This window comes from Carassius carassius, chromosome 20 (assembly GCF_963082965.1).
Source record: "Carassius carassius chromosome 20, fCarCar2.1, whole genome shotgun sequence".
Taxonomy (NCBI): domain Eukaryota; kingdom Metazoa; phylum Chordata; class Actinopteri; order Cypriniformes; family Cyprinidae; genus Carassius; species Carassius carassius.
Window position 1 is genome coordinate 1,425 of NC_081774.1, and position 16,297 is coordinate 17,721.

At 34.9% G+C, this 16,297-nt stretch overlaps 1 protein-coding gene across 2 annotated transcripts in view; it reads right to left on the bottom strand.

Annotated features, from left to right (window-relative positions):
• Positions 1 to 364: 364 nt before the first annotated feature.
• Positions 365 to 16,297, bottom strand: part of LOC132095935 (receptor-type tyrosine-protein phosphatase mu-like) — a 165,764-nt gene continuing 149,831 nt past the window's right edge. For both annotated transcript variants that reach the window (XM_059501024.1, XM_059501023.1), the window contains 10 exons: positions 13,543 to 13,659; positions 12,475 to 12,629; positions 11,482 to 11,617; positions 9,375 to 9,524; positions 7,825 to 7,998; positions 6,135 to 6,266; positions 3,822 to 3,947; positions 2,682 to 2,845; positions 1,712 to 1,847; positions 365 to 1,425 (listed from right to left, as the gene is read on the bottom strand). In XM_059501024.1, coding sequence (XP_059357007.1) covers positions 1,372 to 1,425; positions 1,712 to 1,847; positions 2,682 to 2,845; positions 3,822 to 3,947; positions 6,135 to 6,266; positions 7,825 to 7,998; positions 9,375 to 9,524; positions 11,482 to 11,617; positions 12,475 to 12,629; positions 13,543 to 13,659 — 1,344 coding nt within the window. In that variant the 3' untranslated portion in view covers positions 365 to 1,371. The remainder of the gene's footprint in view (positions 1,426 to 1,711; positions 1,848 to 2,681; positions 2,846 to 3,821; positions 3,948 to 6,134; positions 6,267 to 7,824; positions 7,999 to 9,374; positions 9,525 to 11,481; positions 11,618 to 12,474; positions 12,630 to 13,542; positions 13,660 to 16,297) is intronic.

Sequence of the window (16,297 nt, forward strand, 5' to 3'; positions counted from 1 at the left end):
AGACCAGGTCATTCTGAATAAACGTGCTATTATTATTACTGGAAGAATTACGGTTCATTTCTTCATCACTGTTTTTGTCTGGTTTTCCCGTAGTAATATCTAACATTTTTTTAAACCAAGATATATTAAAATAATAAAAAAAATAAAAAAATTAATTCAAGTTTTGCCAGTGGGGTCAGAAATTAACTCAAAAAGTAAAAAAAAAAAAATCTTCCATTAATTTTAATACATTTTTCAGAAATGACGACTTTTATCTGAAGTCATCTGTGCATTGAATGGTTGTGTTTACATTACTGTTTTACTGTAACAAATTATGTAACGCTGTGCATTAATGTTAACGGAACAATTTTTGATATTAATGCAATTTTTATAAATTCACAATAACACTTTACGTAAAGCCTTTATATACATTTAATGCTTTATAAAAGTGTTTTTAATGCACTGATTATGGAATGCATTTAATGATCCCATGATTATAATTATAACCACAGTTATAATGCGTTATAACACTTATCTATTCATAGTTAAACCTTTAGAAAGTATAATGCATTAAAACAGAACAAGCAAACCTTCAAATATCACGATGCAGTTCTGGTTACAGTTATTTATGAATGCATTACAACTTACATTATGAATACCTTTATAATGCACAATCCATAAAGACTTCAAGTAAAGTGTTACTGATTTCACCCTGGGAGAGATTTCCAACACGGACATTTAGCAAAGACAGGTAAACAAGTTCATATACATATATACATATAGAGAGTTATTAGCAAGCAGACGTTTGTTGATCCATTCAGTATATTTGATCATGTACAATATGAAGTCAAGAACAGTACAAGATGATTGTCCTGAATAAATATCACAGCACACCTCCAATATTTACAGTATAAACAAACAATATTAAAAACACCATAAAAGCAAAGGAGCGGATGCGTGAAGAGCGAGCGATGACGAGCTTTGGATCAGTGATGATGATGATGATGATGATGATGATGAAGATCACAGCCGTGACCTCATTCCTCCGAATATTATGAGATTTCACATGTTACACAATTTACACCAAAACACACTTGTGTCTCCTTCAACAACCAACCGGGTTTAAACATCAGGAGCGTTTCAGCCAATCACAGCAGACTCGCCTCATTAATATTCAAGGCTCATTAATGTATTCATGAGGATCTGGTCGTGCAAAGCTTGTGAATTCCTTCAGTTGAAAAGACTCTGTTACAACACCGATGAAGAAAAGAAACGCCAGTGTGCTCTTCACAGGCTTGATGCATCCAGACAGAAGAAGCTTCACTGTAAAGATATACGAGCGACACACACACACACACACACACACACACACACACGTGGAGCGTCGCTCTGTCAGCCTGAGTTCAGATACTCCAGAGCCACTTCATAGCAGAACTTGTACTGATCCTGCAGAAGACAGAAGAAAGCAATCAAAACCAACACAAGACTCAGCCGCACACTGTACACACAGCAAGGGGTTAATTATATAAGGAACAAAAAGAAAGATAGAAGAGAAAAAGAATAGAGAAGCTAGTGTTACTTTCTTTTAATTCTATAGTTTTTGTTAATATTTTAAATGAGTTTTTAAAATTTGAATAATAATTTTGTTAATATTATTCAAATATATTCAAATTGCAAAGATAGGTTTATTTGTGTGTGTTATGTGGTGGTAGGCTGTGATGACGCTCAGTACCAGCAGATCCACCATGTTGGGCTTGTTGTTCCGCAGGGTTTTGACGGCGTGAAACACGTCGACCGAGCGCTGATGCCGCAGCATTTCACTCACGATGCTGATGGCACAAAACGTCCCACTGCGACCGCCGCCGTTCCTGACAGAAACACAGAAACACACTTCAGATCAAGACCGTGCTTTACTTACAACTGTCAAAAATTATGCATTTCAAAGGATTTCATAATGTATGTTATAATGGTTTTTTTGTATAATTAAAGTTAAAATGCATTACAATGTTTTCAGGTTCTGTTACATATGAAATTCTTTCCATGTCTTTTACTGAATTATACTTTTTAAAGGCAAAACAATGGATAAACAAGAAGTAGAATGTATTATAACTATTATAAATGTATTAAAACTATGGTTATAATTAAATGTGAGATCATAGAAGGCATTATATAGCCATAATTTATGCATTTAAATACTTTTATAATGCATTATTTATGGAGACTTCAAGAAAGTATTCGTTTTTTGTTTAATAAATCCATAAAATAAATACAATAAATAATATTAGTTTTAAAAATCCCTGTATATTTTTTTGTTGATAAATAATAATATATATCAAATTGTATTTTTAAAGTAATTCTAGAAATGGAACCAGTTCATATTTCGGTGGATTGTTTTGCCTCTGCAGATGTGTTTATCTGATGTGGTGCAGTGAGAGGGTTTGGCCACTAGATGGGAGTGTTTCTCTTCTCTTCACATCACACTCGCAGCAGCCAATCACAGGCCTTCTGCTTCTGATGATGATGATGATCTGGTCCCTGCTGTGATCGGAGAGGATTATGGGATTGTGGGAGGAGTCTGATGCACCTGTGTGCTCCACTGATATTACTAATCATTCCGAAAATTTACCATGGTAACCATAATGTTCATTCTAGAAAAGCTGAGTGTGTGTGAGTGTGTGTGTGTGTGTGTGTGTGATACTCACAGGCAGTGCACAACGGTGCGTCCCTCTCCTCCGTCGTACTCCTCCTGCCATTTGTCCACCTGATGGATGAGTTTGAGGAAGGAGCGTTTGGAGACGGGAGTGTCGCGGTACATCGGCCAGCCCAGAAACTGGAACTGCTGCACCATCCTGTACCCGTCCTGCGGCTGACACACACACACACACACACACACACACACACACACACACCGTCTCAGAATTAAAACTTCACAAGTCAAACTGGCTACAGTCATCATGAATGTGTGTGTGAGTGTGTGTGTGTGTGTTGTCATGGCTCTGAGGTCAGGGTCGGGTCGAGGTCACAGAGGTCACTGGTTAATTCTGCATCAGGTTCAGCTGATGTCACAGGTGACCATTCTGATCGTTTAAGGAGATTATGTGAGATTCTGTGTGTGTGTGTGTGTGTGAGTGTGTATGTGTGTGTCTGTGTGTGTGTGTGTGTGTGTGTGTGTCGGCTGCTAGAGACAGTGCTGTGCCATTTACAGGTGGATTTGGTTTTACACTGATTTAGTCTGATTCATTAATTTTATATGAAACACCTGGTTTTCTGTTTTCAGTCCATAAAGACCCAAATAAACAGAGAAAATAATCCATTGAAATCATTCCTTCATAAAGGATTTTTATTTGCCGCATCAGGGTTTCTCAGCTGGTGTTTGGGAAAGATAATAATGAATTAAAACATACAAAATATAAAAGAAAAATAAATCATTTTAAAATACAAATAATCAAAATAAAATAATTTAAATCACCAAAATGTAAATATTACAACAAATACACCATTTTAAAATAAGTGAGTAAAATAATAATTAAATAATTAAATGAATAAAAAAATGCTTACTAAAATAAAATCATAAAATTAAAATAAATTATTTTAAAATGAAAATAATCATGTCACAACTAAAAACAAATTAAATAATAAAAATATAAAATTTAATTACATAATTAGAAAATGCTTACATAAAATATAACATTAAAGAAATATTTAAAATTATATATTTAAAAGCAAATTATATTATAAAAATATTAAAATTAATATCTAAAATTAATAATTTATATTTTTAAAAATGAATAAGATAAATAATAAACATTTAAAAATAAAAAAAATAATTAAAATAAACACACCCGTGCAGCGTTGTAGATGCGGAAGATCCTGCTGATGATGTCCTCCTCCAGATCCGCCGACACAAACTCCACCTGCAGCGGCCCGTGACGATGAACACCGTTCTCCGGCCAGTACTGCGGACACAGCTGCACACACACACACACACACACACACACACACACACACACACACACACACACACACACACACACACACACACACACACACACACACACACACACACCAGTGTAAGCCCTTTGTTTGTGTCACACAGAGAGTCAAACACTCAAAAGGAAATAAACTGGCAAACTGAAGCAGAAACCCAGAATCTCTCCAACAGCATAAATGCTTTGAAATATTTACTGACAGACATTATCTGTGTGTGTGTGTGTGTTTATTATCCATTAAAATCTCCCATCATCCTCTATTTGACGGCCTCGCTCGCCACCGGCTGCCATTGTTGTGTTTTTGTGAAAGAATACGTGATGAAAAAGAGTTTACTCAGCATGTAAAGTGTGTGTTTGTGTGTGTGTGTGTGTGTGTGTGTCTGTTAGTGTGTGTGTGTGTGTGTGTGTGTGTGTGTGTGTGTCTGTGTGTGTGTGTGTGTGTGTGTGTCTGTGTGTGTTTGTGTGTGTGTGTGTGTGTGTGTGTCTGTTAGTGTGTGTGTGTGTGTGTGTGTGTGTGTGTGTGTGTGTGTGTGTGTCTGTGTGTGTTTGTGTGTGTGTCTGTGTGTATGGAAAAACATCCACTTCCACTCATAAACTCACTCAAAACCCTGTAAACACACTCACAGATGAACAACTGACAGAAATGACTCGTGTTCACAAGTTTGATACCTTTCAGTGAATCACTTCAACCATCTGTTTCAATGAATCAATGCTTAGATTTAAATGTCGGTGAAATGTGTTCTTCAGTGTTCATCTATCAGTGTCTCTCTGTGTAATTTCTGTTATTATATAGGTGCATATGAATCAAAATGAAATGATTATTTAACAGAATCTCATTTAAACCTCAGTAGAGTTGCTAAGTTTGATCAGTTCAAATGAATCAATGTTTCAATGAATTGATTCAATACTTTGACTAAATGTTTGTCATTAGTGTTCATGTGTCATGTGCTTTTTCATGTCTTAAAAAGTTTGGTATAAACATCTGTAGGTAAATATTACTTATACTGGGGCATATTACATTTTCTTCCTTGTCTTCCTGCAGAACAAATGATCTGTATGAAGAATTTCAGTCAGGTTTTAGGCCCCACCATAGCACAGAAACTGCACTTGTTAAAATTACAAATGACCTGCTCCTTGCGTCAGATCAAGGCTGCATCTCATTTCTAGTCTTACTTGATCTTAGTGCTGCGTTCGACACCATAGATCATGACATACTCATAGATCGATTACAAAACTATACAGGTATTCAAGGACAGGCTCTAAGATGGTTTAGATCCTACCTGTCCGATCGCTACCATTTTGTTTACTTAAATGGGGTGTCATCTCATTTATCATCAGTAAAATATGGAGTGCCACAAGGATCCGTCCTAGGTCCACTTCTATTTTCAATATACATGATGCTCCTTGGTAATATTATTAGAAAATACGGAATTAGCTTCCACTGTTATGCTGATGATACTCAGCTATATATCTCAACGAGACCAGATGAAACTTCCCAATTATCTAAGCTAACAGAGTGTGTTAAAAATGTAAAAGATTGGATGACCAATAATTTTCTCCAATTAAATTCGGATAAGACAGAGATATTAATTATTGGACCAAAAAACACCACACAGAATCTTGTAGATTACAATCTGCAACTAGACGGATGTACTGTTACTTCCTCTACAGTCAGAAATCTGGGTGTTATATTGGACAGCAACTTGTCTTTTGAAAATCATATTTCCCATGTTACAAAAACTGCATTCTTCCATCTTAGAAACATTGCCAAGCTACGAAACATGTTATCTGTTTCTGATGCAGAAAAGCTAGTTCATGCTTTCATGACCTCTAGACTGGACTATCAGCAGGTAAATATTGGCATTTATGACTGTGTTATATTGATGATATTGATATTGATAAATGAAATTGATCGCATATGATTGTTCATTCAGTGATGATCTGTAGTTACTGTAGTTAACTTGTTAAATGTGTGTGTGTGTGTGTGTGTGTGTGTGTGTTTGCAGAGATTTGAGCTTCTTTGATGGGTTTTTTTCTGACAGTGCCTAAGGCTGTCATCCCCACAGACATACACACTCGAATCTCAATCACCGTCACACACACACACACACACACACACACACACACACACACACACACACACACACACACACACACTGGTCTGACCTGCGCTGGATCCACGTCATTCAGCATCACTATAGATGTGCAGTGATAGTCCAGAACCAGACGCCAGAAGTCCTTCACTGTGTTTGGCAAAGGATGCTGGGTAACGATGAATGCAGACGGCTGCTTGTAGCTCTGGAGAGATGAGGAACATCAAATTATACAAAGAGTGTGTATGATAAGACACATTTAGAGTTTAGGACTCAGTCTCATGTGAGTGAGCATCGTATGTCTCTTAGGGCCCTTGAAGGAGTTCTGTCACATGATCAATGCAAACGTGTTTCTGTAGAGTTTGAGTCTCACTGTGAGCAACAGAACAACGAGAGACACGAAGATGACAAACAGATGTATAATCATCATGAAAATGTTTTTGTGACATTATTTTTATAGCAATTTAATGCATTTAACTCTCTTTCTCTCTCTCTCTAAAAAAAAACAACAAACAATTAAATAAATATTTTACACATTATATTTAGCATATGTGTCCCTGCAGCACAGAAGCAGTCATCAGTATCACAACAATACATTGTATGAGTAACAATTATACATTTCTCTTTTATAAGTAAAGATCATGTTCCATGAAGATATTTAGTAAATTTCCTACTGTAAATATATTAAAACTTAATTTTTGATTAGTAATAATACGCATTGCTAAGAACTTCATTTGGACAACTTTAACCCTCATAAATAAATGAATAAATAATTTAGACATTACATTTAGCATATCATTTTACAATTTAAAATGTAAAATTTAATTTTACATGTAAGTGTCTGTTGTGCTGCATTTAATTATGCAATAAAAGATATCTATCACATTACACTAATGAGAATTGAAAGAGATCCCTGCATTTGCATAAATAAATATATAAATAAATGTACATACATACATGGGTCAAAGACGAAAAAGGGTTTAAGCATAAAAACATTACTATTTTCATTTGTTGTCGTTCCAAAAATAAATAAATATATAAAATGTTTTCTGTTTCATTTAATTCTATTTTTATTTTTGTTTTTCTGAGCAAAAAGATTTCTATCATAATAGAACAGAAGAGACCCACTAAAATGTCATTCAGTGTAACAATCTTGTCAGGCATATTTACAACAAAAATCAATTTATGACATTTTAAAGACAAATTACTTTCACCCCAAATACTAATTAGTTGGTATGTTACTTTTATTTTTTAATTTATTTTTCTTTAATTCACCACTATCCTGGGTTTTGCTCATTTGTCAGTAAGAATTGTTTTACTTATTTAAAACAATCAAATTTAATATGCACAGGTCAGAATAAGCATGTTTTTTTTTAATTTTTACATAAATATAAGTTTTACATTTTATTCTCCAAAAACTTATTTGAAACCTTAAAAACTTTTGTAGACACTTTCCTTACATTTAATGTGCTTTCTATGGACATAAAATCACTTTTGTACATTTTTATTTCGAAGTGGACATCTTAACGTCTTTGAGCCGTGTATATATGTGCATGCATGATTTAAATTACAAAATGTTTATACATCATGTTAGCACTATATTACAATATCAGAAGAGGATCATGCATTTCTATTAAAATAATGAGAATCTGAGGTTAAATGTTTACGGTCACAAAAATCATGCCATTTTCCTCATGCAAAATCTAATTTTTGCAATCCTATTTATTTAGTGGTGACAGAAGGAGCGAGGTGCGGTGTCGTACGTCCATGAGCGCGGCGTTGATGTAGTTGCTGCTCTCTCCGTCGATGGTGATGAGGAAGGGCAGGCAGCGGTCCGGAGGAAGCACATCCATGCAGCGGTTCTTCTCATGATTCCTCGGCAGCAGAGCGATGCTACAGTCCTCCACACGCAGCGTCGGCGTCACCATGTTCAGCGTCTGCAACACCACACACTGACATTATTAACATCTTAAATAATTACAGCTGATATAATTAACATAGACAGCATTCGTACTTAAACCTCACATTTTAGAAGTGAAACCGGCCACTGAAACACTGCAGGAAATGATGCTCTGCTTCAGTATTTCTGTCTTGTTTTACAGTACGAATATCTATATATTCTTACTAGTCCTGTCAAACCATTAATTGCATAAAAAATTTAAGTTTTTTTTTTTACATAATATATGTGTGCATTGTTTATTTAATATGTATATAAGTATAAATACATACTGTACACATACATTATTTTGAAAATATTTACATGCCTATTTATATTCATATAATTTATATTTAATAAATAAGCATAACATATTTTTTCAGAAATATATACATGCATGAAGCCTAGCACTGGATGAAGAGGTATGATATCGATCACAAGTGCAGTATGGAGTACCTCAAGGCTCAGTACTAGGGCCGCTACTCTTCACGCTTTACATGTTATCCTTGGGAGATATCTTTAGGAAATATGGTGTTAGCTTTTACTGTTATGCTGATGATACATTTAGTTGCATATGCAAAACAACTTAAGATAATAATCAAAATTATGTGAGTATTTGCTCATGAATCTGCCAACGAGGTCAGAAAAATATTTTTTCAGATTTTTCACTAACATTTGTTCTTGTTTTAAGCATAAACTCACTTCATTTTGATGCATTTTATTTTCCAAAAACAAGACTTCATATCCAAGTAATTTAGCTTTTTGAATAAATATATAGACATTTGGTTAACACTTTATATACACTCACTCACATATATAGTGCTTGTAATGCATTCATTATTATTAATTAATTTTATAACATTATACGTATCTATTCATCTTTACACATATATTTAGAAAATATAATATAAAAAATATAAAATTAAAACATAACAATCAAACCATTAAATATTACAATTCATTTTAACTTTGGTTACAGTTATTTATGAAAAAGATATGAATACCATTATTATGCATTATACATAAAGAGTATGTAAAGTGTTACTGATATTTGAACTGGAAAACAAGTACAAACAAGACAAAGGAGTAGTTTGGTGTTTCTATGTCTGTGAAAGCAGCAGAAGAGATGAAGAACGGTTCAGTGCTTGAAACAGATGAACAAGTCTCCAATACTGGCCTAATCAAATCAATGCTGATAATGTCTTTGAAACGTCCCGATAACTGAAATATTCTGCAGCTCTGATATTCAATACAACGCTCATATTTTACAGTTTCTTCACTGCAGCACTTTGTAAATCAAATCAAACACAGAAAGTGTTTCCTATCATCAGCTCTGAAAGCCTTTATTAACAATCAAGCGTCTCGATCGCGTCTCACCCTGAACTCCTCTTTGATTGGACTGGAGTTGGTCTGAGGATCCAATCGGTTCATGTCGTAGTAAACAGAGCGAAGCTGATTGGCTGGGATGGTGGTGTCGCCGCAGAGACACGCCTCCAAGATGGCGTCATGAATGAAGACATACTGCTCCTGACAAACACAAGAGACAAGATCCAGCACGACTGAAGACTATCAAACCATGACAGAACGACTAGACACATTAAATTGTTCTTCTATTCGTCTGTGAATACAGAAAAATAAAATGCATCACAGTTTCCACAAAAAAATTGTGCAGCACGACTTTTTTCAACATTGATAATAATCAGAAATGTTTCTTGAATCATCAGAATGATTTCTGAAGATCATGTGACACTGAAGACTGGAGTAATGATGCTGAAAATACAGCTGTGCATCACAGAAATACATTACAGTTTAACAGAGATTCACACAGGAAACAGATGTATGGGATTGTAATAATATTTCAAATTTTACTGTATTTTTGATCAAATAATAGCAGCTGTGGTGAGCAGTGGAGACTCTTTGAACAGTACAGTAGGTCATTGCCGTATAATGAATCAGCTGTAGTTTTCCACAGAAGTTTGAAGCTTGATTTCCTCCGTGGCTGTGCCGCTTTTCTCTCTTCATCTGCTTTGTATTCATGGAATTTGTCAGCGTTGCAAATGCAGATGCCGCTGTGATTGCACTCATTTATTTCACGAGAGACTTTGACGGCGTAAAACAGAAAGAACATCAAACTGTATTAGCAGCGAGTCGTCATGCGTGATGCGACGAGCGTTTGATGGAAATCACTGCTGAAGTGACATTTCCGCAGCATCTTGGCCTGTCGCTTTGACTAGATGGTGAGGATGGGGTCAGTGCTTCTCTGATTAGGCATCTGGCGTGACCTCTGACCTTTCCGGTGGTGCGTCCAATCAGAATGCAGCCTAAAAAGCATGCAATCAGCAGCGGAGCTCTAATGAGTGTGTGTCGCCCAGAATGATTAGTGACGGTTCAAACACGCGTGTGAAAAGGTAACGTGTGCCCGTCAGGTGTCAAATCGTGCCAAAACACCTGCGAGCTAAACACACACACACACACACACACCGTCTGAAGGTCACTGAACTTCTGCAGGGTGAATCAGGCTTCTCAAATACCAGTGCAGACATCATCTCTGAAGCATTTGTTCATTAAACGCAGCGATGCAGTCGAGAGAAACGACAGCAGATGCTGCAGAAACCCATCAGGAGCATAAAAACTCAAACGCATTACAGCTCTTAAAGCAGCTGCATCGGGCTGATCGAGTGTTTCTGAGACGCTCACAGGTTAATATGTGTCCCTGCAGCACAGAAGCAGTCATAAGCAGCACAGCTATGTCTGTAGTAATAACCAAAAATACATTGTATGGGTCAAAATTATACATTTTTTTTTTATGCCAAAAATCACTAGGATATTAAATAAAGATCATGTTCCATGAAGATATTTTGTACATTTCCTACCGTAAATATTTGTAAAAAATTTGATTAGTAATATGCATTGCTAAGAGCTTCATTTGAACAACTTTAAAGATGATTTTATCAATATTTAGATTTTTTTGCTCCCTCATATTCCAGATTTTCAAATATTTGCATCTCGGCCAAATATGGCCCTTTAGCTAGATGAAAAGCTTATTTATTCAGATTTCAGATGTATAAATCTCAGTTATGACTGGTTTTCAATTTTAACGGCTTTCTGTTCGACCTCCTCATTTCTAAAGCCTCTTATACTAGAACCATATATATCCCTACTACCATCTCAATAGTAAAAAGAGAAATCTTTACATATAAATATAACAATATTTAATAAAAATGTAACCAATTGTAAAATGTAAATATTAATATATAAATTAATTATTATTAATAACATTCTATTTAAATACAGTTCAATTCAATTGCATTTATTATTAATTACATTTTAATTTAAATGCTATAATATAAATACTTAAAAATAAATTATAATAAAATAAATACTGAATTTAGCCCTATAACCAATTTGTTTACTTATTTATTTCTCTATTCTCTCTTTTGTGTGTCAGGGCTTGTTGAGAGGTCAAAGGTGAGGGAAGGAGTACCTCGGTCTGGACCATGTTGACTCTGCGAGATCGCAGCTCTCTCACACAGTTATAGATGTCGACGACTCCTTCCCGCTCCGCCATGTCCAGCATGATGTCAATCACGATGAAGCAGCCCGTTCGTCCCGCCCCCGCGCTGTGAGTGACCAATCAAAACACAGATTCAGATCGACAGATAAAACCACAGGAATACAACAACCACAATCACACTAATGGTTTAAATTTATTTGTTAATCAGAATTACTATACTAATGAGTTTGTGTTTAGTAAAAAAAAAACTTTCTTAAATTCATAATTACAATTTTTATGTACGTATTGATTTGAGTTCTAACTTTTACAGTAGTTCCAACTTATCTCACTTGATTGTAATGTCAAAATATAAAAACAGAATGGCAGCACAAAATAAATCGATATAAATAAAGTTTGGAAGGATTCAGATTTTTTATGCTTTCAAAAGAAGTTTGCATCTCAGAATTTTTTTATTGTTTCTTTTTAAATATTTGTATTGTTTCAAAGAATAAAATAATAATAAAAAAGGTAATTGTGGGAGCAAACTTCTGACTAAGGCAAACTGTGTGAACAAAATGTTTCAAAAAATGTCAACAATTACCTTTTTTTATTCTGTGGAATGATAATGTTTTTATGTCTTTTTTATACACAATATTACACACAAACACACATACAATTTAAACACACATTTAATTTATTTAAATTTTTGAATGATAGTGCTGATTTATTAATAACAGCAACCTCTGTTCAGTCTTATAACAATGAGTGTTTCATAATGTGCTTTAATTATACTTTAACATTTTTAGTAAAAATGGATTGGAAAAGTAACATGGATCTATTTTATAATAATAAGGATAATAAAACTTCATTATTATATTGATAGATGTAGCTTCTCAAAATGTATGAGTAAAAAGTGATAAAAAGTTAAAATAACAACAAATGAAGTCAGACAGTAAAGATTCAGTATGTGGTGTGGTCGGGTACCTGCAGTGGACCACAATGGGTCCAGCATTGGTGGGTGATTTGGTTTTGACCCTCCGCACGAATCCCAGCAGACCTGTGGCATGATACGGAACGCCGTGATCCGGCCAACCGGTGAAATGAAACTGACTGATCTCACGGATCTCGTGGGCTCCTCGCTGTGGAACAGACAGAGACTTCAACATCAGATCTGAGCTTTACTAATGAACACAAACTTCATCATCACACCTGAGCCGCTCACATTTACACACTCTGTATCTGCTGACTAAAACCTACCAAAACTACAACAACAGCTAGTGAAGAGCTTTTCATTTTCAACTCAGAATTGATCAAAGTAGTCCACATTTATCGAACCTACATATTTCTTTCTAACAAAACCACATCAAAACGGTGTAGATATTACTCTGAAACATTTTCAAACTAATTAGGTAAAGTTTCACTTTTTAGATGAAAAAAGTGATACATTTTTCACAACAACAGGCATATTCATGCTTATCAATTAAATTCAGTCCAAAAGTGTGTGAAGGCTAAATATATTTGACAAAAGTTTTTGACACTATTATAACTCCACAGATAATTTTCCAGAAAATATTTTGGCACTAATTGTACTCCATACATCAAAATGACCCGAACACAAAAAGGTGTTACATTTTTGTTTATAAATGTTTGTATCTCTTAAAACATTATTGTAAAAAATCTGAAAAAAATAAATGATGTGTATTTTGAGGATCTTGAAGCATGTGCTTCATTTCCTTATCATAAACTAAAAGCAAACAATCTGCACACCAAACAAAATACGAAGATCTTTTGAACAGACATTTATTCCTGAAGATTCACATGAAAGAGACAACAAAAAATAAAGTGCACCAACAAAAGAGGACTGTGAACTTAGCAATTGCATTTTTTTTCTATTGATTTAATCCATGCACACAACAATATTTTCTGTTTTACTCAATTGGCACAGATCATATTTTTTTTTACTTCATTTAAACTATGCATTTTTAAAAAATGTTTAAGTATCTGCTCGGGGTCAGATGGAGCTGATTAATGGATGTGAAGGCGTCTCCTCACCTTCTCCACCGCAAATGTTCTGATGACGTACTCAGACAGAAGCTGCGTCTCGATCAGCGTCACCTTGATGTCTCTGTAGATCTCGGTGTCATCTGGCCAGTATTTACAGCACTTCACCTGACACACACACACACACACACACACACACCTTCATCAGAGGAGCACAGCTCGCAACTTCAGGAAGCAGCTGTTTTACTATTTCTGCAACTGATGTCATACACAAATTATAATTCAAAATGCATTGAATAAAAATTATACAAATATATTTATGTTTCTGCAACAGAATTAAAAATAATACTTGCAATTTGGACAGTTCTTTCCTCAGAATTCTGAGAACATTTAGATTTGAACAATTCTGTTTTATTATTATTATTATTATTTTCACCATGGGAAAAAAAAAAGATAACTGCAAATTTCTAACTCACAATTCAGAATTTTATATCTCACAATTTGTACTATATATATATATATATATATATATATATATATATATATATATATATATATATATATATAAATATATTGCTTATATTAAATTGACTGTTGCATATTGTATAACTTAAAAAAAAACTTACAAAAATGATTTTGAAGTTGGTTAAATTAATTTTGTGGAGTAAAAAAACGTTATTATATATTTTATTTAGTTTTTCCAGACAAAAAAAAAAAAAAAAAACTACATGGCAAAAATGATTTGTTGGTTTTACTTCAATTGAGTAGCTTAACTAACAATTTTTTATCCAACAAATCATGTTTATTTTACAGTGTACAGTAAATTTGTGCTCTTTCTGAGGAGTAAATGCTGCTGTGGAGATGAAGAGCATCTCTCGCTCGTCTCAATATCACTTCACTCATCAGAATCACGTCTGTCGAAGCCCGTCGTGTCTGACCTTTCAAATGTCACCTGATCACATTAAATTAACCCTTCAGCTGCAGAGAGCAGGTCAAATGCTCCTGATTAACACAGGTATTGATGGAGAAACTCCAGATCAATATGTCATGAGGATAATTCTCCATATATTCAACAGCATTAACACCCATTGATTCAGTTTCTCAAGCACTTCAGATCAATATCTGTCACCACAAATAAACCTCTATCAATATTTCATGTTTCTGAAAAACAATCATAGCATTTTCATTTAATGACTCTGAAATGTCAAGAGATGTAAGAATCAAATAAAAGCCAAGCAGATATTTTTACACCTTCAATTGATGAGTCACACATCTTAATCACTTTTTTATAAAGAGTTTTAAAACATTCTAAAAAGTATTTTTACTTAGAAGTGTTGTAGGTAATTACATTAATATAATTAAATTTAAATGCAACACCAGTAGGTCATATAAATAAATTGGAGATATAAATAATTATTTGGTCCTTTGTCTATGAATATTCTACAATATTCTACATTTTACAACTTTAATTAATGTGAATTCACACAGCTTAAGCATTATTTTTTTAATGATAATGATAGCTTTAGATAGTTATAATTTAGGTTATTTTTCTTGGTGCTTCTTTAATATAACCAAACCTACAATAATTAAATAGCTCAAAATAAAAAAAGGGCTATCTTTTTAGACATTTTAAAGGATTCTTTACAAACAAATTGTGTCATTCATAAATAATTTAATAAATAAATACCAAAAAAGTCTACATAACTTTAAAAGTTATGATTACTTATTTGGTGCTTTCTTAATAGAAAAATGATAAAATGGTAAAAGGTGGCGCCAGACAGGATGGCTGCCTCCGTGACGTGCTCTGCATATGTTTTTGTCTTTTTGTTAGTTTGTCCTGTCTTTAGTTATATTCCTGCAATCAGTTTCACCAGGGATGAACTGCTGAACATTCGGCAGAACGCACCACAAGATGTTTTTCCGGATTTCAATTATTCAGACGTTTTACTGAATATTGTTATCGGAGGAGCAGCGGCGCTGATCAAACGCTTCAGGACGCGCAGGCGGGGAAAGCGAGCGGGAGCGCTCGTGAGACTCAGGAAGCGCGGATTTCGAACGCCGTTGCCTAGCATCCATCTGGCAAATCTACGCTCTCTACCCAACAAAACGGACGAACTCCTTCTGCTTTCTCGGACAAATAAGGATTTCACACACTCTGCTGCTCTGTGTTTCACAGAAACCTGGCTGAATGACGCCATACCGGACAGCGCGCTCCATCTGCCGGGCTTTCAGCTGTTTAGAGCGGATCGCGACGCAGAATCAACGGGGAAATCGCGCGGCGGCGGGACATGCTTTTACATCAATGAACGGTGGTGTACAGATGTAACTGTGTTAAAGAAGATGTGCTGTCCTGATCTAGAAATGCAGTTTGTCAACTGCAAACCGTTCTATTCGCCGCGGGAGTTTCACTCGCTCATTCTGGTGAGTGTTTACATCCCTCCTCAAGCACATGTGAGCTCAGCTTTACAGAAACTTGCTGATCAGATCACAGACACAGAACAACAACACCCGGAATCTGTTTTAATCATTCTCTGGGACTTTAATAAAGCCAATCTCTCCCGTGAACTGCCAAAATACAGACAGCATGTTACCTGTCCCACCAGAGACAGTAATATATTGCATCACTGTTACACAACAATAAAGGATGCATATCACTCTGTTCCACGAGCAGCTTTGGGACGTTCTGATCACCTTCTGGTTCATCTTATACCGACCTACAGGCAGAAACTAAAATCAGCTAAACCTGTATTAAGGACTGTAAAAAGATGGACTAACGAAGCAGAGCAGGATTTACAATCTTGTTTTG